Below are 20,513 nucleotides of genomic sequence, written 5' to 3'. Positions count from 1 at the left end.
ACAGAGTTCAAAATAAAAAGTTATGAGGCTTCCCAGTCCTCAAGAAATAAGTACAGACACCTTTATACCAAGTTCAGTTTGTAACAAACTTCTCTTATCATTCTTTCATATTACATTCTCCTAACCTTATATGCAGGGTGAGAATTTAATCAATATATGGATAAATGAGTTTTACATAATAAATATGTACCCACGCTCGAAATACTAGTTTTGAAGAGGAGTAAATATTTGGTAAACTACACCCAAAACAAAGAATGGGCTATGCAGAAGTGGTAAATGAAAACACAAGGTAAATATTTTTAGAGGGATTTAATAATGGCCTCTTTTTTAAAACAGCTTAGTATTACTAGTAATGTTTTTGAAATTTGGAGAGGAATAAAAGAGAATGAGGCACAGTGAAGCATTGTCAACTGAACAGTTGATACTTAGTTCATTCTCTTCCATTACTGCAACTTGAAAAATAAAAGAACATACGCAATGATTCAGTAAACTCAATGGGAATGTCATTCGAATACAGCAGAGCATCTGATCAGAGTGTGTTACCATGCTATTTCTTTTACCCTGTGTACATTAGATAAATATGGCAGAATACTACTTACATACCATTCCCAATCACTTATTAAGGGAATACTGTAGAAAAAGATAATTAGTAATCCATATTTTCATAAATCAGGATATGCTGTATTAATCAGATAATTTCTCAACTGACAAGCTGAATATGTGTAAACAGTATTCTTTCTTCTGAGACATTATTTAAATAAAAGCATTACTGCAGTGATGAGGACCACAAAAAGTTGGGAGTGCACGGAAGGTTCTTTCTAAAACCTATGAATTTATCTTTAAAAAAGAAATTAGTATATCTTTTCCTTCTCAAAGGCAGAGATGTTTCCCAGACCAAAACCACTAATAAATTTATCCCTAACAGCAATCAAAAATAACAGTACTAATCTCTAGCTCATTTAACTGAAAACCACAGAACCTTTTCACCTGAGTACATCACCATCCTTTTGAGACTAAGACACTACCAAGACTCATTTTGTCTCTGGCATTGTCATTACAGCGTGGAAAGCACGCCACATTTTGTTTTAAGCGTAGGACTGAATCTGAAAGAAAACAGCTAATTCAAGAAGACTGCACTAAACCTACCTGATACTAATTAAGTATCTAAAAATTAAGTCTTGGGTGCCTCCACTGTACTAGCTTTATGAAGTAAACAGGCATACAAACACAAAGAGGAAGCAATCATTCCTCTGTCATACATTAAAAAAATGAGTACAGAAATCCTAACTGGGCGCCTCAGTGATCTGATTTCCTCACAGAAATTACAAAGGCAAAATTGCTTTCATCAGTAATAATAGATTAGCTCCAAACTCCACATCTAAAATTAAGTGCTTAGGAAAGTCTTCCAAATGCTTTGTTCTGAAGAAGGCCATTATATCAGCACTAAATCAAGACAGCTAGTATGAAAAATGGAAAATGGAGATTTCTTTTTACAGTAAGCTATAAAATGTACTTCAGTCAGACACAGGGTCTGAAAAAGTAATAATAAAGTGATGCTCTAAATCACTAAAAAAACTTTTTTTTTTTTTTTAAAGCTAACTGTCATGCTTCAGAGTAGAAACAGTGAATATGGAGATTCTCCCTATAAAGTCTTCTTTGCAAGTAAGTTCTATATAACTGAGATATAGAGAAAGGGTTTGCTTGGAATTTGAATGCAGTGAATAGCCATGATATAATGAGAAGCAAGTATGATCTACCATTCTAATTTATTTTCCTTCTTCACCCACACTGTCACTTGTTATGATAATGTGAATCTTAACCTTAATGAGAAATTTCATACCACCTTGATTAAAGAACCTCCAAATAACAACATTCTTTTTATTTCAGTGAAGAATCTCTTTATACTCTCAAAACCCTTAACCCTTCCGCTAATGAAGTTCCTATCTCCAATACAGATTTTTAGAGACTGATTTATATTTCATGTTTTTAAGTGAGGATTATGCTATTATGCGTGTTAAAAAATATCATGCTCTGCAGGAAGTCTTCTTAGTACTTTTTTCTAGAGGTACTTTGTCTGAGGACTTTTTAAGATGTAAATTCCTCAATAAAATTGTGTATGCATTCCTTTACAACATTTGTGAACTAACACAAAAAGCTATAAAACATTCACAGTACATTTTTTAAATATATTTTACAAATCAACACAGAAAATTTTCAAAGATTTCTGGGAACCTTGCAAGCAACTCACTACAAACACATGGAAGTAACATTAAACTGGGCCCAGTGTCTTACAACTGGATCTGCCAATACAAACACTACCAAGCATGACCAAATTTCAACTGTATGCACGGTGGACACAGTTTAAGAATTAGAACTGGATTGTTTTGCAAGACTCCATTTTACAAAAAATAAGCTTATTTCATCAACGTGTATCTTCTCAAATTAAACAAGGGTCACATTTCCTTACAGATGTGTCTTCCCTTCATCACGTTTTATCTCATAGCCACTAGACATCAGCAAATCTGCTGAAAATCATGAAAAAATGTAATATGTGATACTCCATTAAATGAAACTGCCTCAAGAAAAATTGCTTTCTCAGCAGCCTCAAAATACAGTGACATATAACATGACAGGAATCACTGCTCACCATATTGGTTAACAGATAATAAATTACATGGTTAATATGTTGAAGAGTTTACATTTGTAAGGAGAAGTAGCATCCTACTTAGGCATTTACAAGATCCACCTGGTCTTTCAGTAATATCTTGTCTAGAAGAGAGCAGTATACTGCATGTAGTGCTTTGGAAAATCCATAATCTGTATCCCAGTGGCATATTACTATAGCTGATTAATTTTACCTTCATGATCCTAAATTATTAATTTTTTTTGGCACACACTGAACCATACTCCACTATATAGGGCATTCAACATCTTAAGAGTTTCACTAATGCCTGTCTGCTAATGACATATGATAAGCCTGTTCTCAATTTTGAAATCGCTGACAGCAAAACAACTACTCATTCAACCAGGTTTGCTTTTACCCTTTTCAGCCGCTCAAAGGTAGAGATCCCAATGTGCACAAACTGTTAAAAAAAATTTTAGTCTAGAATGGACTCGACCAGAAAAAGACCCACTGGGTCCACAGCAAACCCACGCTGCTGGGTCCCCTCACTGGATTCAATTGGGTGGCCTCACAGAAACTGACAAACCAAACTACTGAAACTCATACTCAGGAACTACACCATAAAACCATCAATACAGGACCTAAATCAACTCCCATCCAAAGCAGTGGGAGAATCATTTTGCTCCAATAAAGTTGTATCTGAACACTGCCAAAAAAATGGCAATAAAAAACCATCAATAAATGGGGTATTAAACGAAAAAGAAATACATGTTGCAGTGTCTGTCGAGGCATACAGTGCCAACAAATAGATAGGATTCCACTCCTCATGACTGCCCGTCAGTTCCTACTAACTTCTAATTTTAAAAGCTATGATATGTATTTAAACAACTTTCCTTAATCAACTTAAAGGGACCATTTTTTGTATAGTATTTAAAAACCTCCATGTGCAAAAAAGCTGAAATAAAATCTAAGGCACCAAGCAGTCTCAAAAAACCCATATGGCTGCTGTCTGCAAATCTATATACCTAAATATATTCAAAATTCTGCTTCTGAGGATCTACTCTTTTTAAATCAGTGCCCTAAAAACGCTTAAGTAAATTGCTCATTATACAGGCTGCAAATAAATAATTAGTAAATATTATTGGGAAGGCACAACTTCACTCTTTCGGTTTCTTTACGAACAGCATTTAAGATAATTCACACTGCAATTATGCACTTATGCTTACATTTGGAAATATTTGTGCATGGATAAATGGAACTGGCACACATTCCACTCAAGTTGCTTCTGCAGTACACCAAAATCTTAGCCTGATTTCACTTAAGATGACCCACACACCATGTGCTAAAACCAGAAAAAAACCCAAATGTGAACATGCAAATTAGCTGCTTTCATTCAGCTTTTTTTTCTTTTTTTAACTCCAGTTTACTATGCAGGGCACAAGCAAAAGTATACAAAGGATAAGATGATTTCCACCCATTTAATAAATGCAGGCAAATACTGGCTTTGATCGCAGCAATTTCATTGGAAAGCTCAGTTCACCAGAGAGTGTGCAACACAAAATGAGAAAGGCAAAAGTGGCTGAAAAGCAAAGGGAAAAGTGTATGCAACGTGGGCATAAGTGAAGGGACAAATCTAACCCTAGAATTAACGTCTTTTGAATACAGGAATAATAAACTTCCAAGTAAATGTCACTTCACTATGACTGAGTTTCCCCAATTGGGTATTGTATATATATAATTTTATATATATATATATATATATATATATATATATATAATTATTAGGCACACACTTCCCATGTTCTTTCCCCCTAAAAGCAGAGCTGACAATGGTGACAGCAGAGTGTGTAATTAGTTTTTATTGTTCCCCTGACAGCCACAGCTCTGCAAGGACCCCTTGCCTTTCCCATTGTAAATGTTATGGAAAAATACACTAATGACAGGCATTTAATTATGGGCACAGCGACCATGATGGGAGCTGTGCCAAAAGTGATTGGCAGCTTTGGACACCAGATATTCACAGCAATGGTTCTTTTTCTATCATACCATGTAATCCAGATTACTGAAGATATGAGTTTTTAAAAATATCTTTCCTGAAGCTTTAGTCATTGTCTAGAAATATTACTAATAATTACCACAAACACACAGAAACAGAGAGAAAAAAATCAACAAAATGGTAACTTTTTTTGTTAGTACCATGAGGTTCTTTGAAAGAGGTCTCCCCACTCACAATGCCATCAACATAAAAAAAAACCCTACTGACTCCAGTACGTAGTGGACTTTATTTTTAAATTACACATAATTACAAAGAGATACTATGCCCTCTTAACATATCTTTATTCAGTATTTACAATAAACTGTTCCACATTCAACTGTAGTTGCTGAGGTGCTTTTTCGCCTGATTAATTAGCAATTGGGAGACACGCTTTTTGGCAGCTTTTGTATCCCTATTATTTCTTTTGGTTTGGCACAAAAACTCCCTTTTGGAAGCACCCGTATTTGTACTGTACCCCACTTAGTGATGGATCACTAATTTTTAATAAATTGAGCCCAAGAGAACCGCAAAAAGATGTAAAAGTGTACTGGAGTGATAACTGTTCACAAACAAACAAACAAACAAATAAATGGGCAGGGGGTAAGAGCCCTTGCAGAACATAAAATACTAGGTCTCTTTCAGACTGTATATGGAGAGCCTATCCAGGAGATCCCACGTAGTCTTAAGACATTGGTCTGAATTGGCTTTTAACTACTTGACCCAAATCTCTGCCTCTATCTTTAAAAAGCGACCAGCTAATGTGGATGTGCAATTTCCTTGAAGAATGCTATATCTGAATGTTCCTTCACTGTTTCTCATCCCTCCCCCACAACCAGATGAATGAAATTGCTCTGTGAAGCAGATCTCTATGAAGAATGACCACACAATCCTGGACCAAACGGTTCTAAGTCTATGTAGCAGTCACAAATCCCTGGCTAGGCCGAACAAAGCAACATTATTCCGAAGTGGTAAGTTTGGGAATATAAAAGTGAAGCTGTCTGGCTCTAAAGTGGTAACTTACAAATAGCTGCAGAATCACTGTTGGCTGTTCATCCCCCATCCAGCTGGCTCTCATATCAGTAACTTCAAAAATGCAGTTTGCCATTATGGTGGCTTAAGGCACTTTGTGTGCCAGTGCAATGACCATGCTGTGTGTGCATGTCAGAAGGTCAATACTTTCAAATTCCAGAGTCTCTCTTTATTTCCTTCTTTTCTGGAAACAATAGGAAAGAGAGCAGGATTGATAGCTCCTACTTTGTTAACTTCTGCTCACCAAATGCCCTGCCTGTATGAATACATAACTATTTTTTTAAAAATCTGATTAGACATCTATTAAAGTGGAAAAAAAACCCAAACACAACCAACAACAAAAAACCCAACCCAATGCAGCTGTTTTTCCTGCTCATTAACAACATTAATTGGTAAATTTCCTGGCAACAACTTTTAACAATTGCAGGGTACTCAACATCACTAAAGCTGCTAGAAGTCCTTACCTAATGCTCATGAATTAGCATTGAAGACTGACAACTGTACTACAGAGATCATCATCAAAATTACCAGTAAAATACTTACTTTTTGTTATGTCTCCTCATAAAAAACAAAAGAATCTGTATTTTATTTATACAGCACTACAAAAACTACAAAATGTTACACATTAAGAGATTTGGGGATTTTTTTGTTTAGTTTTGATGAAAAGGTTTAGAATGTATTTGGCTCCTGTTTCAAATGCACAGACTGAGAAAAGATACTCAGATTTATTTAGAAAATTTTAACAAATGCACAGTAAAAATTAAACCAAAAAACCCTATGTATGGTACCAGTATTAAAATAAAAATATTTATATATTTCTTAGCAAGTCCCCGTGTGATAAGATAATGTGATTTTAAGGTCTGCAGAGAGAAGGAAATTCTTCTGAGTTGTAATATGAATATGAAAAATACTACTTTGGAGTCCACAGAAGCAAAAAAGGTAGTGCTTCATTGCTACCCACCCGGGAACAGCCGCAGCACTCAACCACTACTGATGAACAACTCACACAATGTGGATGTGCCCACCACGGCCCAGCACCCAACACCCACCCCCAAGCCAGAAAAATTACACCATTTCAGAGAGGAAATATTACATTATTTCAATGAATAAAGAAGGTCAATGATGTACAGAAAACATTAATTATGGCACAAAACATATCCTGTCAAAATATGCATCCTTTTTAAAAAGTCATGAGGCCAAATTTTATCTCTCAGAATGAAACAAATATATTTTAGCAGAGGGTGACCAGTGTCGAAGTAAGTGGACGTATCTCCTACCCCAGTTTTTCTGCCTCACCAGATGTTTCTCAAAAAAATAATTTCTTCTCTGCACTCTAGCACCATTTCATTACTGTAATCAGAAACCAAAAACGGTGCCTATCGAATAAGATGGTTCTTCAAGAGTCTGATGAAAACAAACAAGCAAAAATAAAATTACTCAGTGATAAACAAGAAGTAAGATTCTTTTATTGTGGATTCTGTGGTTGAACAGTTCCTGATCAGATTAATGTGATGATCTAATGGCAGAAAACAAAATTAACAATATGAAAAATAACTAATACTGTACTTACAGGTTTTGTGAATCTAAGGTCCTTTTTTTTTCATGCCATAAGTCAGCGTGGATAGGTAAATTCTTCCACCAGATTATAATGCAAGTGACAATAAGAATTGTAATCTTCAAGGCTTTCCATTAAAAATTGTCAAACATGAAGAATTTCCTCTAAATTGGTATTAGCAATTCAAGAAGACTTGCTAATTAACAGGACTCTTGTGTATCTTCTCGTTAGCTAATTTTTCTTTTGACAGCATTTTTACTGGTCATGCATTTAAACAGAAAAATGGCCATGAAACTACTAGCAGCTCACACAACATGGGCATCAAACTATTTCTCTGCGTTTTACAGCAGTCAAAAATAAACAAACTCATTTTTTTCATAAAACTAGGGTCTAACAACGCATTTTCATCAACCTGTCAACAGTAAAATATGAAGGATGTTTCCCCAGAATTGGGGGATATATTTCTTTTACTGGAAATTCTGGCATTCTATGGGGGAGAAATCCTTGCAGAACAGTGAGGGGGTTTTTTATATATTTTCAAATACTTCATTTTAACACAAATTATTTTCTAAAATGCATAGGAATGGGAATTTGTGCTTTTGCAATGTAACATTCTAGGTTCAGTTTCCTAAAAAAGAGGATTTCAGACACATATACATATTTGCACACTATAAAATAATACCCACCATTTTAAATGAGCTCAACCATAATGTAGCTTGTAGAGACTACAATGAATAGGGAGAGTGCAAAACTGCAAGGAAGACTTCTAATGCGTGAATGATCCTATTCTGCCATTCAGCTATGCTGAAGTACCTTACAGTATGGCTTACTCATAATAACTGTAATACCACCAGAAAGCAATTTCAATAACATGTCTGTTTATTTTAAACCAAGCGTTTTCATCTAATTATATTCATGTGCTGCAGAATGATTATATTTTAAGCACAAACGCAACAAAAACTTAAATGAAACAGGAGTCTTTATTCTCAACTACACCATTCAGAAACACTAGAAGATGAGATTAATCATGAAACTAAAGACATTTTTTTAAGAACAATGCTCAGAACTGGGTAGCAGAGCAAAGAGTGATTACTGGAAGAAAATCGCAGTTCCAAAATACTTCTAATTGCATTAAAAAAAAAATAAAAAAAAAAATAAATTAAAAACAGTGAGCCAAAGCAACAGAGGCACATCTCATAGGCATGGACAAACTAGTGTCTACTCATGGTTTCTCCAGTAAAGGTTGCATCTCTAAGCTGTTCTCAATGACCAGCCTTCTTTATGCACTTTCTTGAAATCTAGTATTTCAGCAATGCAGCAGTCCTCTGCCCAGCAACAGACTGGGTTAGGAAGAAGCAGTTACAAAGTACTCAAATAAGACCAGAGAGTTCTCTAAGCACATTCCTATAATCTTCTCTGTTTCATTTTACATTTGTGTGCCTGAGTGCTTGCTTATCTACCTGCCCACCTACTGACCTGGGAACTACTAGTGTGTGAAGAAACAGCACTCTGGGAAGATGGCCAAGAACTAAAACACAGATTCTGCAAATAATTTTTTTATTATTACTTTGAAATCTAAAACAAGATATGATGAGACCTGGAAATTTGGTTGAAATTCCATCCACTTTCTAAACATTTGAGAGTTTACCAATTAAAAAAATTCATTTTCAGATTTTTTTCTCACACAACATTATTATATACACCACATCACCACCTAATGACACACTTCAGTGCACACATACATATGTATATATGTGTATTTATACATAAGTATGCACATACCTACATTGAAATGCATACATATTCTCAGATGTATGCCTCTCCATATGAATGCCATGACCACGGTTCCTGAAGGACTAATTGCATTCACTCACTTTCTCAGCCCAGCTTGAAACTGGTAGATTGCTGGGATCATAACAATAGGGGAGAGAAAGGAAGGCTCATCTTTTTCTGTCCCTCTTGAAAAGGATAGAGGGGCTAGCAAAAAGAATGCAGTAAAGTGTCCTGACTATGTGCACTTGGAAAAGATTTAGGAAGAACCATTTCACGAAGACCATGTACCACTTAACAAGGTGCCTTTCATACAAAGGTGGAAGCCAGTGAAACTATTGTTCTTTGTGCAGTTTTTCCATAGAAGGTTGAAACTGTTTCAAACCCCCACTTTTAAAATAAACACCAATGTTCTTTTGGAGATGCAAGGTGTTAATGAAACTACTAAAAGCAGAGAAAGTAGGTGTAAAGAATTAAAGGCTCTACTACTGATCTTTTAATTACGGGGAATCAGAAATTTCTTTAGCTCTTGGAGAAAGCTGCTGGATAAAATGCTCTCAAAATACAAGCTATGCTGTTTCAAAACTGTTTTTTAATATACATATATATACAATACATATATATACACATAAGCATGCATGCCATGTGTGTATATATCCCAAATACTTAAGCTCCTATGATTCCCTTGACGTAAGAAACTTACACAGAATACCAACACCAAAGCAAATGCCTTGATTTTGCCCCTATTCATTCCCAGCTTCTTAGTTGTTCTTAACATGCGTAACTACTTTCTTCCTATTCCAACCATTTCGTCATGACTTCCCAAAACCCTGTACACAGGCAGAACTGTATCTATATGGAAAACAAACAAGCAAAACCAAACCAAACTGAACAAACAACAACAACAACAAAAACAAACAAAAAAAAAAAAACAACAACAACAACAAAAAAAAAACCAGCCACACAACCTTGGCATATACAGCCAATACAACATGGTGAAATCTGTGAACACATAAAAATGGATGGTAGGATACTCAGAAATCCAGCCAGCCAGTAAGCGTGCTCCAGAAGTGCCACAGTCAGAGCTTCTCAAAACTAAGTCTGTGCCTTTGGCTGGTCCAGGTAGGCACTAAGGTACACATCCAGTCATACACTGTGTGTCTGTACCTAACTTCATAGAAGTTAGATCCTTTTCTGAAACAGTGCCTAAATACTCACCTACAAAATTCACCCAAGTTTAGACATCCAGGTTGTGAAATTCTAATCTATGCATGGAATTTTCTCTTTGCTGCTCCCAAGTTTCTATCCTAAAAAAAACCCTCCAGCAATATTGATAAAATTGAGGTAACCAGCTTAATTATGGGAAATCACCAGCTGAAGTTTTTATAATAATTCTCTTACAGATTTTATACACCATTGTCTTGTATAAGACACAGCCAAATCCACTAATACTCCTAGTAAAAAAATATTTGCTTCTGTGAGACTACAAGCTTTGACCTCTCTATATAACCAGAAACTAGACTTGAAATGCTGGTACTTTTAACCATCCTGAAACAAGTAACAATTTACGATGCTACATAACCTGACACTGAAACAACTTACAGGGAAATACCTAAATACAAACCACAATCTTAAAGCACACTCCTGCAAGCAGAAAAATGTATCACTAATTACAACAAGTTGTTCAACTTGAACTCTGACAAGATTAAAAACAATAGCAAGCACCACACACGCAAGCAGACCGCTTCAAAATATGGCCCAGGTACGTGACATTCAGTCTGAATTCTAATTACAAGGACACTAGTACTCAGGATTAAATTAATATTCCGAAACAGAAGGTTGTATTCAGAATAATATTCTCTGATGACAACAGTTTGGTGTCCCGCATAAGAACATATATGCAAACAGTGCTGAAGACTAATGCACTTGAAGGTGACAATTAGAATTGGTGTACATTTAATTCTAAGACTACACAAATAAACAAATAAAACATATTTTTGAGCTTATTTAAGGATTAATTTCCAATTAAAAAAATTATTAAAAGAAGTTATTTTATTTATACTTCAGAATCCTAATATCTGAACATATTCTTACTGGGAACTGGACTACAGCATTTATGGTATTTCATGTATGCTGATAATTAAACACATAAGAAGAGTAGAGAACAGGAATACTTTAATCATTTCTAATAAGGGACTTAGACTCTATAAGAATACACAATTTTGTTACACATACATGCTAACAATAGTGATCAAACAACATTTTCTAATTGTTCTAGCAGAACTTCGGCAACTAACCAAGCAATGTAATATCAATTTTGCTAATAGACTCCTCAGGTATTTTATTTACCAAATATTGTTCACAGCAGGAGCACTTATCAATTGGGCCACTCAACAATTTACTAATGTGTTTTTCAATAAGGATGAAATCTTTACGTATTTCAGCAAGCTGCTGGACTTTCATACTAAAAAATGAAACATCATCAAATTGGAAGAACAATTATTATTAAATTCTTCAAAGTTTAGGTGAAATATTACTTTAGAATGCCTTTAATCACTAGCAAGATAATCAATGTTTCATTTTTTAAAGGTAATTAATTAGTTCTACAGCAGTTTATTAATTCTGAATAAATACAAAAAGAATTAAGCTAAATCACAATGGTGGTATCTCTGTTTAAAGAACAACAGTATATTTTGTCTTCTAATTTCAAATAGTTATCACCAAGTAAGCATCCCTACTTACTTCTGCATGAGTACATCTCTTGAGTCTGCCTCTGGATGCAGATAAATCACTATAAAGTTATTCCTGCAACATTGTTAATTGCTCTAAAAATTTTCATAACCAAAGACAATTCTGCCTTCAGCTTAGATTCTAACTAAACGAATTCAAAAGAGAAGTGCTTTCTTTTCTTTGGGTCTCTTCCCCCTACAGGTGTTTGCCTGTTTTTCTGTAATGATCATCTTACTTGAAAAGCCCATAAAAACTGGAAAGCTGTATAAAACAACTGCACCCTGCTCTTTCTCATATTTTTAATTCACGAATAAACATGACATGTCCAAATAGATATATCCATTGTGAAAGAGCAGTGAGTATTTTAAGAGAAGAAATGTTTGTTTTTAAAATGGAAGGTTTAGAAACATCTTAAAATTAACTCTTCCTCTAGTGTTTGGAAGAATAACAAAACTAAGTTTCCTTTGCAGTCTGTTGATGTTTAATGTTCGATTAATAAGAGATTCCATTACCAGTAATAAAATAAGATAAACTTACTAGAAGCCTTACAAATCCAACTCACTGAGTAATACTCAGTGACTAGGTAAGCGTTGCTTGTATCTTTAACTCTCTTCACCTATGTACAGTCATTGTACAAGCTCATCAAACATAAGACAAAAAGAAGTGAAAAATCTTGAATGTAAGACTATTTTTGAAGTATTTTAGCTGTTATACCAGTAATGTGTGCATTCAGTCAAACCTACTTCTCTCAACGATCCTCATTTACCCAGTGGGATTTGAGAAATTACTTTATTTTTTTACCAGCAGTTACATTTCATTTTGCCTAACAACAGAAAAAAACCTCTGATTTTGAGAGACAAACAGTTTTTTGGGGCATATGTTCTTTGATGTGTGATGTGATGTGCAACTTTTCATCTTATTTACTCTGAGCAATTTTTTTCAAGTAACACACGTAAAAAAGAGGAAAATGTAGGGACAGGCATTTAAACTTATACATGCTCATCATTTCTAGGCATGATTGTTTCTGTGGATAAATCCTCTGTTTCAAGCTTTTTGTGCCGACCAGTTTTCACTGAGGTGGTGTGACCAGGAACACAGTGCTGGACAAACCAGCTAACTCTGGGCACTTGAAAATTCTGCCTGTTGACTTCTGCATCACCTATTTTGAACCTGCTCTGGAATACCGAGTAGGGAAGTTTTCTGCAGGCGACACTGATCTATTAAAAAACATGACCTGTGACAAAAATCAATGTGCTAATCTCAAGCCAAACTGCGGTAGCAGAAGCATAAAAAAGACATAACCTAAGATAAAACGTCCACAAATTTACTTATACTAGCTTGACAGGTTTACCAAAAAAACCAAAACAAACAAACAAACAAACAAACAAACAAAAACCCACACCAAAAAAAAAACCAAACAAAACAAAACAAAAAACCAATAAACTCACAAACAAAAAAGTAAGTCTGCTCACAGGCACTTTAACAAGGCAAAAGAATTTAATACCCAGCTGACTTTATACCTAAACACATGAACACCATTTGGAGCAGGGCTGCAACTGAAATTTGCTGATGCTAAACATGAGGGAAAACTCCAGAAAAAAATTATAAATGAAACTTCTCTTTCCAGTGCTGAACGGCACACGCAAAGCCTGGTGCCAGAAACCCTCGGCGCGAAGGGAGCGGGGCGACTATGCCAGCACCGCTCGGCCCCGACGGCAGGGACAGCGAAGATGCTCTGGACACAGATCCCTGGCCCGGCAGGGCAAACCTACCTCGCTTCCTCACCTTCAGCCTGCCAGGGAGAGCCCCCCGCCGGGAGGGCAGGGCAGGGCAGGGCAGGGCCGGGCAAAGCCGCTCCTGAAAACCCTCCCGCTCGGGGTGCTGCGGAACTGGGGACCGTGGAGGCAGAGCACCGCCGCCCTGCCCGGGGCCGCATCCCCGCTACCGTAGCCCGCCGGGGCAGCTTCGGGGGGCCGCTACCTGCGTCCCCTCATCCCATCCAAGCCCCCGGAGCGGGCTCGGCAACACGCACGAAGCTGCCCCGCAGAGAGGAGCACCTACACCACGTTGCGGGAGCATGCGCCCGACTCCCGCGGGCCGGCGGCGACCGACCCCGGGGAAGTCTGGTGCGGCCTCGGAGGAAGGAAAGGGGGGCAATAAGAGAAAACCACCCCCGCCACACTTCCCATCGCCGCTACCCTGCAGCCCTAAACCTCCATTAAAATAAAGTTTTCCACGCCATTCTCCAGCCGGGGTTAGTTCCTGCGGTTTCTGGGCAAGAGTCTCCGGCGCCCGCCCGCCGACAGAGCCCCCCTCCCCCCCGCCCCGGTGCGCGCCCGCGGCCGCCCTGCGTACCTGGGATTGGAGCTGTTCCAGTAGACAGCGTAGCGGTCGGCCACCGCCTTGGCGCCGGGTTCCTGCCCGCGCACGCACACCCACAGCGCCGCGGCCGCCAGCAGCAGCATCTCCACGTGCGGCATCTCCGCCCGGCCGGCAGCGCAACGAGGCGAAATGCGGGGGGGGGAAAAATAAGAAAGGGGGGAAGAAAGGAGAAAAAAAAAAAAGAATAAAAAAGAAAAGAAGGAGACGGGGGCGCAGGCAGGACTGGGTCGGGATAAATAAATAAAAACAAGGCGCGCAGGCGGTGGGTTCGGCGGCGAGCCGCACCGCAGCAGCGAGCTGAGGGCGTCTGGCGCCGCAGTCGCGCAGCCGGCGGGCGAGGACGATCCGCGGCCCCTCAGGGAGCCTTACCCCGGCACGGGGTGGCGGGGGCCGAGGCGGGTGTCGGCGGCAGGCGGCGGGCGGTGCTCATTCACCGGGAGTCCCGCACGGAGCCCACGGCACGACATACACCGGCCCGCCGGCACGGCGGACAGTCGCGGGGCGGCCGCTCCTCCGCCACTGCGAGCGGCCCCGACCCTCGGCTCGGGCTTCGCGGGGATGGATGGAGCGAGCGAGCTGAAGAACGGCGGAGAAGAGCGGGCAGGAGGAGGAGGGGAAGGAGATCTTTCCCCCTGGAAGCCCACGGGGGGTCCTGGCAACGTATTAAAGGCGGCCGGTTGGGAGCGGGACGAGAAGTACCCGCAGATCTCAAAGTACAAAGTTTGTGTCTTCCTTCCTGGCCCTCCGCTCCCCGCAAATGAGAAACAAACAAAAACAGGGAAAAAAAAACAGGGAGGTGAAGGAGAGAAAAGGGGGGGGTGAAGCAAAACCCCTGAGGAGTTTGCTCGCTGCGCTGATGGAGTTGAGGAGCCTGTTCTGCAGCACAGTGTCTTGAAGGAGACTTTGTGGAGTGGTTTTCTTGTCCTTCCTGTTCCTGGGCGGTGGATGCACCAAGGACTAAGCAACAGCAAAGGCGGGAAAAAAAAAAAAAAAAAGGCAAGAAAAAAAAAAACGGGGGTCAGAAAAAAAAAATGGCCAATCCAAGAAATATTGCGGCGTGGAAACCAAGGAGATGGAAGTAAAAAAAACTGTTTTATGAGAGGGCGTGGAGAAAAGCAAAACCTCGGAAAAGTGGAAAATCAAGCCTGCAAACTCCTCTGATGATGCTGGTCTTGGCTGGCCTCTCCTGCTCGGGGAACGAAAGGAGCGATACGGCGAGGTGCGGAAATCTCTTTCAGCCTCTCGGAGCCTCTCTGCGATAAATCAGGGTCCAGTCCCGTGAACGTCAACTTCTGCGGAAGGACAAAACAGTTTGAAAGAGCAGGGAGGGGGTGAGAGAAAAAGAATCCACTCCTCAGATGACTACATAAGGAGATCTTAAAAAAAACCACAACCACCCCAGATCTTCTCGATCTTGCCCAACGGCTGCTCCCCTTTTCCCTCCGAAGCAGCAGCAAGAGCAGCAAGGAAAAATATACCACGCCAGCAGGCAAATAAATAAACTTGAATGCAGCGGCAGGCAGGGAGGGATCGTAAAGAGCGACGAGGATTGGAGGGGCAAAAGTCAGTTTTGAAAAAAAATTGCTTTATGGGAAGAAAAAAATCTTTAAACAGTCACGCCCCCTTTTGCAATGACCGGTCCCTTCACTGCGTGTAAATCCGACATCAGCAACCTGGAAAAGCTAGGAGCCTGGCGCGCTGAGCTGTCTCTGTGCATGCGTGTGTGCGACAGGCAGCCGCAGAGATATATACGCGGTATAGCGAGGTACGCACGCACGCACACACACACACACACACACACACATACATACATACATACATGCACACGCGTGTCCGAGGCGGGATCTGGCGCCGGTGTGCGTGAGGGATGAAGGCGAGGAGGAGGTGCAGGCAGCCAGCTCGGAGCGCGGCTGCTGCTGCTTGATCATGTGGGATTTTTGCATGCAGTTTACTTGGGAAGGGGGGGGATTTGCCGGCGCAGCCAGTCAGGGCACAGCCTGCTGTTTGCTTACAGATTGCTTTTTTTTTCTTTTTTTTTTTCTTTTTTTTTTTTTTACACCTCGACCTGATTGGCTTGCAACACGAGAAGGAAGGTGTCGTCCCGGGCTTCTCCTCCTCCATGCCAAAAAAATACCCAACCCCACCTTCTGGAAACCTGACTAATTGAATTACTAAGACATCGGAGTGGTTCCTGTGCAGCCTTACTGCTAAAGGTAACTGTTTCAACGCCGGATGCTGCGACAGGATTATGCGCGGGAGCAGCGCACGGACGAGTTTCCGCCCGCCGCGAGAGAAAAGCAGTGTGCCGCCTAATTCCACCGAAACAGAGAAACTCCTTCCCCGCGTTCCCCCGCACACCGCAGCACTGCGGGAGCCGGTGGAGGGGAAGGGGCTCCGCTGCTGTGCAGACACCGCAGCCCCGACACCGCTGGCGGCGGGAGCAGGCGGATGGTGGACGCTCCACCGCCAATGCATTCTCGCATGCTCCGATGTATCCTCGCATCCTCGCGGGCAGGTGAGCTGCTCCCGCGGGCGGGGCGGGGCCGGGCGGGACGGGGCCTCCCCCGGGCGCTCCCGCCACTCCTGCCCGCCGGTGTTACCGGGGTGACAGCAGCCAGCAGGACTCCTGTCCCGTCCAATCCCATCCCATGCGGAGGCCCCCTCCCTGCACTCGCTCCCTCCATCGCCGCGCTGGGATCGGCGCCGTTCGGAAGCGCCCCGACTCCCCCCAGCGGCGGCGCCCGGCGGTGCAGGGCGGGCGCGTCCCGCGGGGGGCTTGGCGGTGCCGTGGCATCGGGTTGGTTGGTTCGTTGGTTGGGTTCCTGATGGAAAATCCTTTTCTTTAGCGTGGAAAGCCGTTCCGGGTTGATCTTCACCGATTGCAGCACGCAACCTGCTCGAAATTTCTGCTCTTCTCGGAAGCGACTGAAGAGATGGAGTTGAAAACAAACACTCAAACCGCTTGGGTTTGTTTTTTTTTTTAAATTTTTAGAGTATGTTTTTGGTTTGGAGGGCGGGATGTTTGTTTTGTTTTGTTTTTTTAGCAACGATTTTCAAAGCTTTAGTATTAAAAGCTTAAAAAATTGTGTCCCCGTGGTCTTCCTTCAGCCTTGCTTTCAGTATGTTGGCATCTGTAGAACAGGTAGCAGGGTACAAAGTACATCAGCCAAGTACATATCCCAGGCACCATAAACCAAACTTTTTTTTCAATTTATTTTTGTTAAAAGAATCACAGCAATTCTGATTTTTTTTCCCATCTTTGGACTTAGTTCTTTTATTAGGCATGGGCACATCCAGTGTTTCCTTAGTCTTTTTTCTCCAACACACACTGCCATTACAGGAAGCAGGATAAATAACACTTTTTTTCCCCCATGAAGAATCTTCTCAGCCTCATTTGTAAGAAGAGTTCATTCCCTCCCCCTTTGTTCTCCTTGTGAGAAGTATCACAGGGAAAGAGTGAGAGGTCAGTTTATACAACTTAAAATACCTTTTAATAGCAGAGTCTGAGTGTAATTTAGTATATAAAATGTCCTTGCAGGACTACAATACTTGTGTTTTTCTTTGACACATACAAACTTGTGAAAAGACAACCTATTAATAATTAAAAAAGAAAAACCCTCCAAGGAAGACTTAACAACATGAAGATATACTTTACGTAGCAAGCAAGCTGTAGGTGACTGTATCTTAGTAGTTTATAAACAATACAAAGACATAAGTCCTGAGGACTCAAGATGTAAATTAATTCCTTGAGCAAAGCAACATACTGCTTTAGTGAACAGAAAGTGAGATTTTTGTTACATCATAATTCATATGAACCCATCAAATACCCAGTACCCAGGAACGTGCCAGCTTCTAGCCCACTCTCCATTTTCGTGATTACATGATTAAACAATTATTGATATCATAGTTGTTAACTGCTTCTGTATCCCAATGGCCTCTGGCATTAACCTTCATTTAGCAGAAAGATAAAGGCTGTTAGTGAGTGATACAGCATCAATGAAACTACTTTGAATATGGTGTTTATAAGAATTAGTGTGTGTGCACAGTAAGTGTCTGAAAATGCTTCTGACAAGCCTGTATAACTGCCCCTGGATCCTTGAGCCTTTAACATACATTGTGCAGTATGATGCACAGAATTCCTGTGTATTGGTATGCTGTGCTGCAGTCACTATGCTGATTGATCATGTACCTCAAAATAATTAAAATAAGCACAGCCTCAGACTTTTTTTCCTGAGGGAAAAATGGTGTATCTGTAGATTTTCTTTCTTTGCTGATTTCCCTTAACAAAGCACATGGCATGTGTATAATTGTTCAGCATTACTTAGTATCTTGAACAGATACAAAGGATTTAGGGTGTTAAAATGTAGGTAGTATTGTTAAAATATAATTTAAGTAATTTGCTTTGCTATTCAAAGACACTTTAGCACCTATAAAACAGAAAATAGCAAATATATCTCTACATTATTCCTATAGCTGGTTGTATGATTTTTGTCTTTTATAAATCTGAGCGGGTTGTGTGTATGATTTTTATCTTTCATAAGTTTAATCAATGCTTCAGAAGTAAAACTAACTAGTAGGGCCCAATCCAGCTTTTCCTGACATTAACTCCACTGACTTTAAAGAAGTTAAGCAAGCAAATATCATGGGCTTTTTCCTTTTGTTAAAACCCAGAGAATCAAGAATTAATTTTCCTATTTTGGAACAAATAGATGTATACTGCAAATTAGTGAAAAATGTAGTTGCATTTTAAAACTTTTTTTTTTCTAAATTTTATGGAAATGTGTGGTTTTAAATCATATGTTAACATTTCAGTAGAATTTTATTAAAGGTAACCAGGCGAAAACCAAATGTAATCCTATAGTTGATCTGTGTTTAAATCATCTGTGATGTTTTGTTAAAAGGCTGTACAAAAATGCAGCTCTTTTGTTTATCAGTGGTTTCCCTGGAAATGTGTTTTTCAAGACCTGAAAGCATCACACTTTCTTATATTTTTAATCACTCTCTGATTTCATAAACATGTTGCAAAAAAATTACTTAGAAGCAACCTCAGCTTCAAGTTTTGCAAATTGATAACTAAACAGGATGGTTCATCATTAAAAATTCTCTCATCTCTTACAGTAATCCCTGATACTGTAAGTTGTCAGAGTAATACAGAACAAGATCTTAGACTAATTTCCATATGAGAGGAGTAGATACCAAAGGCATAAATAATACTGTTAGAAAGAATCACTGAATTTTTCGTAGTGAAGTGTGTTCATAATTTGATTGCAAATATTCTCAACTAAGATAAGAGCTTTCTTTCTAGGTGACTTCTCTAACTTTATGATATTTTTTCCTCTCAGATACATTTACCTGTGAGAGACTGTGTGTGTGTACTCCATGTGCAGATTTTTCTTTTTCTGGCCTTCTAAAGTTTCCCCGTAGGAGGAAGAAATAATTTTATGAAAGAGAACAGAAGGAAATTGCTTCACAAGAACCTGTCCCATGTTTACTTGTGTATGTGAGTAATTTCAGCTTGCTAGCACAGAGGAATTAAATGAAGATTCTTGATATTCTTTTTATTAAACTGTCTGGCAACACCCTTGCTTCCCTAACCCTCATTTTCCAGTCTACCAACCAGAGATAACTTACATGCTTACTTTACTGTGATCAATAACTTCATGATTTTAGATGTTCAAAGGACTAGCTTGGAAATCTTTATATAAAAGAAGAAAATGCCATAACAAAAAATACAGTAATGAATTCTAGACAACTTTTGGAGGCATATCATCCAGTGATATTTTCAGACATGTTATTTTGTCCAGAAATCATACATGTTCCTTTTTGCATTGCAGTTTGCTATTTGTTCTTAAGAATTTGCTATTGTTTGTAATAAAAATTATATGCAGTTGTGAACTTTGCTTATCAAGTTTGTCAGCTCAAAATCTGTGTGTCTGGTTGAACACTCAAAAGAGCTTTAGCTCACAAGTTAGGCAAGACCTTTTCAGCACATAAGTATTTGGGTATTAGTCCAGAGACTTCCAAAGTTTAAGACTTTGAGGAAAACTGAGAAGAAAACAAAAGATTTCCTGGCTTCATATAGCCATTTTATGACTTTTTTTCCCCAAAGCTTGTGAGAGAAAGAATTACAAGGTATGAGATTTTCAAAAACATAAGTGGAAGCAGGGTACTTATCTACCCCTAGAGACAACAGAAAAATCACTTTGAAGTTCAGTATAATGTCACCTCCATGTAACTAGGCAATAACTTAGATATAGTGTGTTGCCATTCAAGTTTATGTTTGTTTGTCTTTATACATACTTTTGCTCATGTTTGTTAAATATTTATGCCTTCATGAGGGCATATTTTTAATACAGTCAGTTTGAAAGGCCAAATAAAAGCATTTATTT

At 39.4% G+C, this 20,513-nt stretch overlaps 1 protein-coding gene across 2 annotated transcripts in view; it reads right to left on the bottom strand.

Moving 5' to 3' along the window:
* EFNA5 (ephrin A5) overlaps window positions 1-16,073 on the bottom strand; it is a 215,165-nt gene extending 199,092 nt beyond the window's left edge. Inside the window, exons 1-2 of one of the 2 annotated variants that reach the window (XM_039385144.1) lie at window positions 15,944-16,073; window positions 14,098-15,416 (exon numbers count right to left, since the gene is read on the bottom strand). In XM_039385144.1, coding sequence (XP_039241078.1) covers window positions 14,098-14,222 — 125 coding nt within the window. In that variant the 5' untranslated portion in view covers window positions 14,223-15,416; window positions 15,944-16,073. Of the gene's footprint in view, window positions 1-14,097; window positions 15,845-15,943 lie in introns of those variants that run through there. The other variant, XM_039385143.1, reaches the window with a different exon arrangement.
* Between the last annotated feature and the right edge of the window lie 4,440 nt (window positions 16,074-20,513).

Source organism: Pipra filicauda, unplaced genomic scaffold (genome assembly GCF_003945595.2).
Source record: "Pipra filicauda isolate LSUMZ 115617 unplaced genomic scaffold, ASM394559v2 scaffold399_size640512_pilon, whole genome shotgun sequence".
NCBI lineage: Eukaryota > Metazoa > Chordata > Aves > Passeriformes > Pipridae > Pipra > Pipra filicauda.
Note: the sequence above shows the minus strand (reverse complement) of the source record. Positions and strands in the feature narration are given on the sequence as shown.